The sequence below is a fragment of the Scomber japonicus genome, chromosome 8, assembly GCF_027409825.1.
Source record: "Scomber japonicus isolate fScoJap1 chromosome 8, fScoJap1.pri, whole genome shotgun sequence".
Lineage (NCBI taxonomy): Eukaryota > Metazoa > Chordata > Actinopteri > Scombriformes > Scombridae > Scomber > Scomber japonicus.
The window spans coordinates 20,728,762-20,742,429 of NC_070585.1; the positions used below are offsets into that span (position 1 = coordinate 20,728,762).

Here is a 13,668-nt window from a genome sequence, read left to right on the forward strand (position 1 = left end):
GTAGAAAGTGCTACCATTGTTCTCTCCCCAACCCCTTCAAGTGGATTTATCCATCCATGTAATGTCAGGTAGGAAATAATCAAATCCAGACAGAAAGAGTGGAGTTAACACATTTATTAAAAAATACCAATGCCACCACCACGCAAACTCCTTTTAGCAAGCAGAGAGCAGGGGCAAGAAGAGGAGGCCACTACCGAGGAAGGATACCAAAGTACTCCGTAAATACAATTCATTGACTGATACCTACCACCTTTTTAGACAGGGATACAAATTCCTCCTGACCATCTACGTTACGCACAGCTTTTAATTTAAACATTTATCAAGAATAGATTATGGAGCACTACAAAGAGCATCTTGAGGCGTTCATGCTTATGACTACAAAAAATACATTGTTATGGCTTTGTATATATTAATCATCAGGATGGCAGAGAAGAGTGCACCGATAAGATTTGTTCTCACCGCCAAAGGTAGGACATGCTATTCTATGTTATTAGCTTTTTCAAAAAGAAAAAAAAAATCCTAAATGTGCCTCTTGGGAACTTTTATTATATTACTTTTTGAAATTGCATAAGGGTGATAACATGATATCTATTGCTTAGCCTGTATGTTATATATAGCTTGATGTTGCTTCATGCAACTCCTAAGTGCTGATGTCGCAGAAATATGGGGTTAGTCCAGATGGAAATTGACAGCTCATCATCATTTGTTCATTCCTGTTTTCTCCTCTTCAACTATTCATATCAAGCACAAGAAGCCTTCAACTGGCTCTTAAGGACACAAGTTCAAATCTGTTATATCTTGGTTCTTACTCCCTCTTTCCATCCCACTTTCCTTTTTCTCCTTTTTCTCATTAAAGCTGCAGTTGGTAACTTTGAGGAGAGAGAGGACTTAGCATCAAATTTGAAGAAGTACAACTTTCAGATCCCTCACCCCCCCCCCTCCGCTGCACTCCTGCCCTGCCTCCAAAGTCCCTCCCCCAGAGGAGGCTGACATGCACATGACCACGTGCATGCCTGAAAAGTATTGTTTTGTAGTTCTCCTACATGAAACATCCCATCATATTATGACCAGGAGTAAATCAACCATTTGGCCATGAGACAGCTGTCATTAATAACGGTGCTGGTAATAATAATGGATACTCCTTAATCTGACATTTTCATCTTAAATCAGTCGTCACAGTTGTGTGTGCTGGCATGGCACTCCTGATCTCTCATTTTGTTTTCTCATGTTTGATTATCTTGTTATCTCAAGATAACAAAGCTTGTTTTCTAGAGGTAACGAAATAATTACATTGTGATCTTAAGATGATGACATTAAAAAACATTCTCAGCTTCTGCAGTTTATATAAATATTATTATAAGAAATCCTGCCAAGCTCTCAACAAGTGTTGATCATTTTCAGAGTGAGTATAACTAACATACTATGTTAGTTGTTAGAGTATAACTAACTATGTTAGAGTATAACTAACATACTATGTTAGTTATACTCAAGTTTATTTACACTTAGACATTCAGATATCATTGTGTAGGTGTGTCACTCAGTAGTTGCCTTTTTGCCTGATACTATAGTTATGTTGTATGACTGCTTCATTTATAATTAATTCAAATGTATCCATAAATTAGCACAGAAGGGCACAAATGCTATATTTGAGGTTTTGTTGTCAGTATGCTGCAACTTCTCCTGAAATCTTCAGTTCAGGAGAATCTTTTCAAACCAACTTTCAACTGCTTTGGTTGCATTAGACACCATATATACTTAACTCTGACAAGTCAATTAGCTGTGGTTGGCCAGGGTTAGTGAAGATGTATAAATGAGGCTTAGCATGCAGTGACAGTCCCCCCTAAACAGAGGTGACAGAGGCAGAGAAACAAAGCGCTGAGGAAAGCAGAAAAGGAAGAGGTTGTTTGCAAAGGTGATTTGAAAACTGCAGCTGGACAAGAGATGAATGACATATGATGAGTGAAATATCTAACAACCACTTCTTACACACTTTTTTCCTCCTTAATTTTCTTTTGTTGAAGGGGAAGTTCCTAGCACATAAAGCTTAACATGGGTAAATATGTGATAATAATAAAGTCAAATGTTCTGTGACTTTCTGACAAGCCAAAACATTTTATTTTCAGTACCAGGATTTGACGATCAAAGTGACTATGCCTGAGTGTGTTAACACAATTAATTAAAATGTTCTTATAACAAACAAATGAAATACAAGATTGGAACTAGCTTTAACCCTGAAATTGATTGTAATGTTTTAATACCTTGACTAACACCAGGCAACTCTCTTTATAGTGATGTTTGTAAAAACAGCAGGAAGAAACAAAGGAGCCTGCAAAGAATAGATCCTGACAAAAAAATACATCACATTTTGACATCATGTCTTCATCAGATCAGAATGTTTTTTTACCAAGTGTATTATGTCCAAGTCCAAGCCAATTAACAACAATGAAGTTATGATCTGTTGACAAACCCCCAAAAAGCGGATTTTTCAACTCAAATTTGTCAACGATGTTTCTGAATACACTTCATCTCTGTGATCTAAAAATGTATTTATCAGGGCTTTCAATTGACTTGTACCCCTTGCACATCCACGCAGGTGCTAATGCACAAAGTGTGTCTGCAATCCTGAAGCCCTTGTTTTTGAAGCACGTTTGTTTTCACTCCTTTGGGGATTTGATTTTCTCCATATAAACCATTCAGCATGCCTGTGCACAAAGCCTGATTATATTCTCTTGCTCGTCAAACAGACACTGTAGCAGTCCAAAAAAAGTCCAACATTGTCCCTAATCTGTGCGAGACCACCTCTGATTTGTTCTGCACCAGATGATTGGTGTGAAGGCACAGTTCAGTGCTCTCGTCACAGCTTTACTTGTTTAATTTCAGGCTCTGCACACACACACACACACACACAGACAGTGTAAATTAATTAAATTACTCATGGGGCTCCTAATTCTCCACTGGTTTGTTTTATCATTAAAGTGAGTCAGAGTTGTTTTCATCAGCCCTGGCAATTGGAACCAACTCTGAAACACCAGATTTGGCATCCATCGTACAGGTACAAGTTTTGAAGTTGTGATTCATTCTTTATTACAACATCATTCACCAGCCTTTATCCAGCAAGATACAGTACAAGCGACATAAATGGAAGTCATTCAAAGAAAAAAGAATGGAGCTTTGTGTGAGGCCTGAATTAATGACTGTGCGGCTGAATTAATTGATTAACATGCCAACAAATGTCACTTGCTTACAAATGGAACATCGGGTAAAATCAAAAATCTGAAATGTGGGTCAGGTCTGCAACAGCTCAAATCATATTCATCAGTATTATGGAGAAATACAGTAACACTAAACAAATGTATACACAATATCTGAATCCTTTTTCTTACCCTGAAATAAAACCCAGAATCTCTAAATGATTCTCAGCCAAGCAGTGAAAGCAAAATCCATTCCTTGAAGCGACTGAATGATTGATGACTCAATCCACCCGATGGCCCACACACTCCTGCCATTGCATCACTATCCCCTGTAGCAGCACCTGCTTTCCACCCTTGACCTCGAACAATAGAATTATCATTAACATGTAATTGGAGCTGAATTTGTCCTGCAGGCAGTGTACTGTAGCTTGCCTGGAGATGATATGGGGAAAGTGGGGCAGAGAACCACCAAAGGGCATTGCACTGAGCCTCGACTGTCTCTAGAAGGCACTAGCAAAGAAAAGAGGATACAGAGATATTCAAAGGCAGAGGATGGATATATACAGGAGGATGTGTAAAAACAAATAACAGCAGAAAAAGAGAAAGAGCTAAGACTGAATGGGAGAGAGAATGAGAAGAAAAAAACAAGACATTGAATCAGAGGGGTACTAATAGATCGATATACTTGTGAGTAGATACAGAGACATTGTGGTGAAGACAAAAACAGAGTCAGAGGTCTCCCATTGCCCTCAGACAGATGCTGAGCATGGGCGGTTGGCTCTGTGCAGTTATCTGAGCCATGCAGCAAATACATTCATAACATGCCACCGAGCCACCCACACCAAACTCAGTGGGCATTCCCTGCAATGCACAACAGTGGGCACTTCCCCTACATGGCACAGGCTGAACCATAACAATGCGCGATATTGTCATCAGTGTGGTTACAGCTAAGCTAACTTATACCTTCAACTGACTAAGAGCAAAAACCTGCCGTGTGTATGGAGTACAGTTGATGTTCAGTGGAAATACGCCTTACCCACATCTCTGATATACACACTCGGCTAAAGATGAGTTAGAGAAAAACTCAATCATTTAGTTGACCTTAAAGGAACAGTTAGAAATAATAGGAAATGTGCATATTCAGTTTCTTGCTGATAGTCAGAGAGATGAGAAGGGGAATGACGATCAGCAAGCAGACAGTTAGTACAATTAATTTCATAGTTTAGCATTAAGACTTAAAACAGGGGCTCTGTCCCAAGATAATAGGTTTTTGCACATATTTAAAAAATGAGATATAGTGTGATAATTAGTTAATTTATAGTGAAGTGGTAGGTCTTTTTTTTCTACTTTGGACAGACATAACTGTTTCCCCTGGTTTCCCATCTTTACACTAAACTGGTTCCTGGTTGTGGCTTCAGATTTACCGTATAGACACAAGAGTGTTATTGATAATCTTTACATTTAAATATTGGCAAGAAAGCAAGTGAGCATATTTTCAAAGTGTTGAATCACTCCTTTAACTTACTAAATGTCATGCAGGATAATATAAAAAAATAAAAAATTTCCCCATTTGTACTGTCAAGACACCACTCCACACTGATTATTGGCTGTTAGGCTTGGGAAGAGGCGTGAGCTGGTCAATTACTGAGGGAGCCTTGATGTAATAAAAGACATTATGATTGTGACATAAGGAGGTGATGTTGAGGTGGATTCTGGAAATAGTGTGTAAAACATCTTGATGCAAGGCTGGGCAGTTTTATTGATAAAGCACATTTCATATGTAGAAATAGATTCAAGGTGTTGTGCAGATAAGTTAAAACAAATAGTAATATATAAGATCAAATATGCGTAGAAATTATTTTTTCAGTCTGGATTTAAAAGTTGGGTTGTTGGGGCATTACTAAAACCATCAGGCAGTTGACTCCAGAGCTGTGCTGCATAATGACTAAAACCACCAGGTTTAGATTTTGCCCTGGGCACCACTTGCAGTCCACTCCCCTGTGATCTAAAAGGTCTCACAGGGTTATATCACTCAAGCATATCAGTCTTATATTCAGGGCCAACTCCATGTAGAGATTTATAAATAAGTAATTAGACTTTAAAATCAATTCAGTGGCTTACTGGCAAACACTGTGGAAATTTAAGAACTGGGGCGATGTGGGCTGTACTTTTGGTTTTGGTGAGAACTCTTGCAGCTGAATTTTGAATAAGTTGCAGGTCAATCAATTTTGCTGGAGGGATCAATTTTTCCAAATCATGTTTTGTCATAAGGTTCCTGACTTTAACTATGTTTTTAAAGTGATAATATGTTGATTTTGTTATTGCTTTTACATGACTGTTAAAACTTTGGTCAGAGCTGATTAAAACACTGCCTTGTCCTATAAGTCAACAGTAGCCCTGAGCCTCTCATCTTTGCTGCCAAATAAAATACCAGTTTAATTGCAAGACATTTTGAGACATCCAGTTATGCATTTGAATAACGACTCTATAGGACTGCAGTGTAAATTAAAGTGTCATCAGCAAAACTACATTAAGCATGGACATTGTTCTGAATGATATAGCAAAGTGGGAATATGTACAGGTTAAAAAGAAACCTGAGAACTGACCCTTAAAGTACATCACAAGGCAAGGCCACATATTTTGAATTATAATTGCCAGTAGCAACACAATCATTCCTGTCCTCCAAGTAATCCATTGTAAAAATTGTTACAGAGAAACAACCCAGTTTTCAGTCTGTGTAAAAGTATACTGTGATCACCAGTATCAAAGGCTGCACTATGGTCTAAATAACTATTAAAACAAATTGTCTTAGGAAGTTGAAGGTTTGGTTCAGGGTTGAGCTAATCTCAAGTCTGATGCCATCAATTTCATTTATTTTTAAAAAGGATGAAAATTCATTATACTTCTCAGCTCAGAGAAATTCAGGAGCTATTGGTGGGGCGAGACCTGTCAGTCTCTCTACTGTAGCAAATAAAGTGTGTGAATTGTTTTTAATTTTGTTTATGATAATGTAGAAAAATAATTGTTTTGCTTTGCAAATTGTCTTGTTGTGGGAGTGGAGCATGCCTTTTAGATATCATAGTGTATTTGAAGTTTGGTTTAATGCCATTTGCATTAAGCTTTTCCGCACTCTCTTTTTCCTTAGCCTTACAATTGGATCATGTCTCCAGGGTGCTTCCTGTTTATAAGTGATTGTCTTATGCTTTACCGGTGCAGTGTTATTTATAATATACAGCATTTTGAAATTGAACTTACTCAACATTAATGGAGTCAGATGTCTCACTTGAAGTAGTAGATATTGCTTGTCTAAAATTATCAGATGTATTGTCACATAAGAACCTCTTCTTTACAACCATAAGCTTTTGTCGGATTTTAGGATTGAATTTAACAAACAAGTCAAAAAATTCCTAGACCAGTGTTTAAATATGGAGACCCTTGGTGATTAGTCCAGAGTATGTTCTTGACAATGGGTCGGCTCCAACACATGCAGACATTGGCTAAAAGTATCAAATAGTGCATTAAGTTTATTTACATAATTATCCTTTGGATTTTCAACATGGATGTTGAAGTAACCAGTTATTAAGAGAAAATCAAAGTCTGTACAAATCGCAGATAAGAGCTCAACTCCTCAAGAAAATGTCGTGCTGAGTGCCTTAGAGGTCTATAAATAATTCCAAGTAGATTGCGAGGCGAACATTTAAGAAGAGCACAGAGCTATTTAAATGACATAAAATTACCAATTTCAATATGACTGTTTGCATTGCTGGGTTGGTCCAGCCAGGTTTCAGTTAAAAAATCATAAAATCAAGGTTATGTGCAGAAATAAGACCATTTACAAAAAAGATTTGTTTTGTGAGAGTTTTAAGGTTGAGTAGGCTATAATTTGTTTCACTGTACATGCAATAGTTGTCACAGATATGGATTGGCAATAATGTAAATTGGAGAACTTAGCAGCTTTGATTCAATACGATTGGTTCTATTGCTAATTAGGACAGCTATGGTTGAAGCTTGTGGTTCTTCACTGTAATCTGGATTCTCTGAGGAGTCTATTACTGTACACTGACAGAGTAGTTTTTTGAGGGCCGTTAGTGACTGGAAGGGTCAGGCCACAGGATGGTCACTTTGCTGGAGACCAGAAGTAGCCAGTAGTGGGCATGTGGTGTGGTGGACTGAGTGTTAAGAACTATATAACACAAGTTGTCCGTTAAATTATGTCCACCTGAGGCCCTGGGGTGGATGGATGTATTGCACAGACACGATGAAGCCAGGTGTGGAGTGCCAAATGCAAGAGTCCCGCTGAAGTGAGTGGTGCCTTGTTTAAAAAGGACGAATGGGGTCAGATATAAAAAAATCTATCTTCGACTCTTCAACCCAATCAATCTTTTTTTTACGATTAGATTTCAGACCTCTGCTCATTGGACATGGACAATTCTTATGATGAAATTTCCAATGAAAGCTTTGTCAGAGTGGGGGTTGATGATAAAGCTTAAGTGGACAGAGATGGGGGCAGGAGGCAGAGAAGAGGTCTGAGGTGCAAAAGTAAATTGTGGCTTTGAGTGACAAGAAGGCAGTTGCCAGAGTAATTAATATGCAGAGAGATTTCCTCCCAGTTGGTGGTGTTCCAATTATATAATCTCTAGTCCCTGTTGGCTAGCTAGCTCCTATGCTAAAACAAGCTAGGTTATGCCAGCAGCAATTAAAATATTTTAATTTGTTAAAACATATAGTCACAACAACCAGGATCTAAACATAAAAACAATAACCCTGAGTAGAGTGAGCTGAGGGAATGCTGGGGGGCTGACCAGGTGGCCCAGGAGACCATTGTCAAAAGCTGGGAGTGGCCGAAGGAGAGCGCTGGTAGCTGGATGCCGGATGGGAATGACTGGATATGAATGGGTATGAGCGTAGACTGTTTTGCCTGAAGGTAAGCTCACTCATTTCAGTCTGTCAGCCAAACTGTGCCCATATCTACTGGTGCTTTTATATGCATAACAACTGCTCTTGAAGCCCAAGTAGAATGGCCACATGAGCTTGAGGGTGTTTATAAAGAATTTCTCTCAGAGTGGAGTAGTGACTGTGAGAGTACCAACATGCTCCTTAAAAATACTATCACACTGCTACAATAGCTTGAAAAACACTGGGATATGACGCATTAGAAAATCAAAATTTCGTTTCGAAATTAATCTTTCAAGTGTTAAATAAAAAGATGGACTCAATGTCACAGCTGTAAAGGAGCTTCACTGTTTGAACACGGTAAAAACAAGTGACGTCCTGACTGGTAAAGAGCTAACAACATTGTCATACGCCTAATTACATCTCTTAAATGCTTTGAAGATATACTGTAGAGTTCGGGTGAATGCACGCAAAAGAAGGAAAAAATAAGAAATGTCAGATTAAGCCCAGATTTTCTACTGAATGGCTTGCACAAGTACATAAAACCCGTAAGAAATTAAATCATTAATTCTGGAGACTATTCACTGAGCAAATAGCATAAATTCACTAAAATCTCCCACATGATCACACAGTATTTTCTTACACAATAGTTACAGATGGCTGAATGGCCTTAGCAATATGCCTGCAGCGATAAATGTCTCATCTATATATATTCATAATCATTCAGTGGAGATTATGATAGACACAGTGCAATATAGTGTTGTGGTCCGCTAGTTCGTTCTGGGCTATTATCTCAATCCTGCATAAAACATTATCGCACAACTCGATATAGCACAAAGCACACAGCAATAAAAGCAGCATATGTAAATGTTTTTGCCAATGGCGTCAAAGCACTGTTTTGTAGTCAATAACACATGCTACGCAGCTGGTGAGTGTGCGTAGAGTGGCTGACAGTGTAATGATTTTGCCTACTTTTCATACAAGATGCCAAAAAAATGATCAAACCCCTAACCTTCTGTTATCAGCGCTGAGTCCAATTAGCTGGGCTGCACTGTGTCACACTGATAAATTCTCTATGGTCTTACCATCTATAAACATTTAGTGTGTTATGTTGTTCTGTTTACCTCTTATCTTAATTTGCTAAATTCTCTGGATGTTTTCAGTAACGGGAACCTACAGGTGTTTTCAGGTTTTCAAGTTTAATTTAATTCCAGTCAAGGTACAGTATACTATGGGGGATAATGTGCGACAGTTTAAAGGATAGAAGGAAGCAGCCATGACTGTTATTGGAATAGAGCCTCAACCACCTGTCAATCAATGCCAGACAGGCCATTATAAAGCCAGTTGTCTGCACTTGTCCAGCCGCTGGCATAAAACGCAGTCAGACGTTTCCTCTGGACAGCGCTCACCCTCAAGGTTAGACAGCTTTTCAGTGAAGCTCTTTCTCCTTTATTCATTCTTATACTCTTCTTTCTCTCAACCCCTCCCATTTCCCTGCATCCCATCCCTCTTCTGTGATGATTTAATACCAGCTGTCTGTTCTCTCCCTCTCTATCCCTCCATTGACTCCTTCCTATACCCCCACCCCACCCCTTCCTCTCTCAGCCTGATGAAGTCAGAGTGCAGCTCCAGTATAAACAGCCACTGCAGGCCATCTATAGTGATCTCATTACACAGGACTGCAGGGGAAACTGTCTTAACCAATTTCATAACTATCCTTCCTTATCCTCCCGCCTCCCCCTTCCTAGATACATCAGGGTCAAGTAAGCAATTAAGGGGGCAATTGTCTAAACAGGATGCCAGTTAAATTGAAGAAACAGAAATGATGCAGCAAGCCTGGACAGTTTCCAATTAAGCATCAAAGAACAATGTGAACACCCTCTAATTGTTTTGCACTGGCAAACCTCTCAAGTGTAACTTGTGGAGTGGCAGTATTAACCCATATTATATCAATAATTAATAACCTGTCTGGAAGGAGTACTGAAATATGCATTATTGTGTGACAGCACATTATTAGACAATACTTTTTTAATTGCTTGAAAACTGACCGTAAATGGCAAGAAGAAGAATCGTTAAGAGGAAAATGGAAAACAAATAAAGATGCAGACAGTATACATATTAGATGTTAGACATCATTAGGCTCTATCCCACTGTGTGACTGGATGGATATTAACTTCAACATATTAGCATAACATTTCCCAACAGACACAACCACAAAAGGATAACTGCCACTGTGCTTTCATTAAACATGCAATTCTCAATTATGATTCAGTAAGAAAAAGTACTATTTTCCTCACAATTTAGACTCTGTATGGGATGACAACTTTGGTTTGGCAGAATCTGCTACAGAAAGGCTTTTATTGGTTCCATTACACATCTCTACACCAACCAGGTGTGCAGGAGGATTTCTCTCCATTTGTGGTCACTGTGACACAGGATGTTGTTTAAGGTTGTGACTTGAATACTGCATAAACCACTCAAAGTAATCTTTGTGAAACTCAGAAAACAAAGATGTGCTTGGAACAAAACAGTAATGTAATGTCTAGCTCTAGTTAACAATTGATAATTATGCAAAATTAAAACTGATTAGATGTTTAATTGGAAAAGTCATCTATACTCTGAAAGTCAAAAACAAACATTAACATTTTTGTCTGTCGACTTTGGCAAACTTGTAGACTTAGAAATACAATCAACACTACACGCCTATTTTGTCACAGAGCTGTCTCTTCTCCAAAAACACATGTAGTGTTTCTGAAAACATCCAACCCTCTGGACTGCCACAGGTTTTTGTAATGTGCCTCAGGCACAGTAAAAAGTGTGAATATCCTCTTACCGAATGTTGTGGGACTTGCGTTTGATCTCGTTCCAGCAGAGGTTCATGTCTCCTGTTTGGTGTGGGCCGCCTCCTCTCAGTCTCCTACACTCGGTCCCCTCCTCTTGCCCCTCACCGTCCACTGTGGACTGGCACGGCACACAGTGGCATCCCGGCCACGAGGGCCGCCCCGCAGCTGAGGACACAAAGATGCAGAAATGTCAAAAGATGTGGGGTTTTGAAGGTCGTTTCTCACATTTTTTGATTGAGTCTTCTGATAATTAGCATTATGTGCTGATATTTCAACTACTATGGGCAGGATTGTAAATTGTGAGACTCTGGAAACCCCAGGGGTAGTATCAAAACACACATTGCGGAAAACTGCAATGCATGTCACTACATGCATGACCCCACTCCATCCCACCAACCCAGTCCATGAACACTTTGAATAAAAGTTCTGAAAGCAATAACAGACTAATTTTGTTTTTTGAAATTCACCAAGGTCCATGCAAACATTATTTCATCAATCATTCTCATAGGAAAAAAATATGAAACTCTTATCTATCCAAGCCTTCTGTAAAACACAGTTATAACAGCAAAAATAGCTAATACAAAAGCTTATAAGGACATTTAACGTAAATAGAAGTACAGTTATAAAAATACAAAATGAAATACAAACTAGAAAGCCAAACTTAATAAACAGAACCAGAATGTTGGGGTGCACCGTAACTGAAGTGTAATTCACCTTACTGTACAAGTATAATGTACACAATCCAACTTTGCCATCCTTTCAAAAGCTTGTCCTGTTGTAGTTTTATAGAAAAAGTCATTCTTTCCATCCTAAGATATCATAAATAATGTCGATCCAATCATCCACTGTAAGTATTTGTGGTTTTAGACACTTTTAGTAATGGCTTTCCTACAAGCTGTGCTTAGAATCCAAAATAGATATCCCACATTCCCACATGAGAGGTCATATTTTCTGGTGGCAGGGTGCCCAAATACAGGGTCTCTAGTTTAAATAGAATGTCCACCTGGACTACTTTTTGTAAAACTTTATGAACTTCCTGCCAGAAGGGAATTAATAATGTGCAAGACCAGAATATATGATAATGAATTGCTTCCACACTGTCTCCAGCAGTTGGAAGATTTGGTGTAATGACTCTTTTGAAATGGAGTAATGAAGAACGTAATGAGGTTTTTCCAACAAAACTATCTCCACAACGTTGAACCTGAAGTTCTCCATTGAAGCTCACATAAATTCTCCAATTCCTCTTCGATTATACTGAAGTTTCAGCTTCCTCTTGCTATGTTTGGTTTTACATACAATAAAGTACATTTTGTTTGTTGTGGACAGCCATAAAGTTTTGAGATGTTTTCTTGGTTTGGGTGCAAAACATAAGCCTCCATTAACACTTTTAGTTTACCTTCATTGCTGAATATAGTGCTGAATTTGAAGAAATCTGTAAAAATATTTATTATTCATGCCATGATGCATCCTATTTTTAAAACTATTCACTGACCCATGATGAAAAAGGTACTGTTCAGCTTCGAATCTACCTGTTTAACCTTATGTCTAATCGTTTTCATACAAAATCCAGGTCATACACACATTATCTAAAAACCTGATTACATTGTTCTACAGCCTGATGGACAAACAAATCCATGGATTTCCCAATTTGACTAAGTTATTCACCAAAACATTTTCCCCAATTGCAGCTTGAACTGTATACTCCTCTGTTAAAGCCACCTCAGTCTCCTTTCAGTGTAACAATCTTAACAACAAGGGAGCACAAACCCTCCCTTGTTTTCCAGTAACTGTAAATTGTGATATCTGATACCAGGTTTTTGCTGTTGCCAAATGTACCTCAAACGGCTGCTCCAATCCTCTCTTCAGTCTCCCAAATTCTCATGTTAGTTTTATTCATTTTTTTTATCCCCAATTACTTTCAGCTCCTGACTGTTGTCCTTTCTAAACTCCCTCAATTCTTTCAGTATGAGGACCAGGTTCATGTTGTCTGTTTGTTCCCCTCTGAGGTCCATTTGCATGTTATTATCCTCTGTAGCGCTGCTAGAAGAGACAAGGCAAGGCAAGGCAAGGCAGCTTTATTTCTATAGCGCAGTTTTCATCGGGGGTTTTCACATTTTTCAACAAACAAAAACTTACACTGGCCTTTTTTTATTGGACACATATTTTTTGCCAAACAGCTCCAAAAATTACAAATATTTAGAGCTTCCCCAGAAAACTATGCTCAACCAAGAAGAAAAATCCAATGAAATCCACTGGCACGACATTTGTTATATTTTTAGGTTTGCACATCTTTAAGACAAGATGTGATGCATGAAAAGGGGAATATATTAATCCTCAAAATGAAAAATAATCTAGTGGAAATGTATAATAATATAATTAATAAATATATAATGCATCAGCAGATACCTCTACCAGTCTACCTACCTGCCATGTTAAGGAAAGCATTCAAAAATGTGACACACCACACACACACAAACATATATACAGTATAGTCAATAAAAATTAGAGCAAAGTCAAAGATCTTTGTCCTGTGTGTAAGACAGAACATCTCAATCATGAGACACCGGCAGTTTTATCCCATTATTCCGTTCCATTGAACTCAGGGAAACAAACAGACACAAAAAGCCTCTTTTTTTCACAGACTTTTAGAGTAAGGGAGCATATGAGGCTAGACTTGAAGAGGTGCAATCCCCTTGATGGAGTTCGGAGGGACAAAAAAAAAGAGCCAGTAGGCACTCTTA

General features: G+C 38.4%; 1 protein-coding gene across 1 annotated transcript in view; it reads right to left on the reverse strand.

Moving 5' to 3' along the window:
* Positions 1 to 13,668, reverse strand: part of drp2 (dystrophin related protein 2) — a 75,966-nt gene that overhangs the window by 59,752 nt on the left and 2,546 nt on the right. The window contains exon 3 of the mRNA XM_053323647.1: positions 10,918 to 11,092. Within this exon, the coding sequence (XP_053179622.1) occupies positions 10,918 to 11,092 (175 nt within the window). The remainder of the gene's footprint in view (positions 1 to 10,917; positions 11,093 to 13,668) is intronic.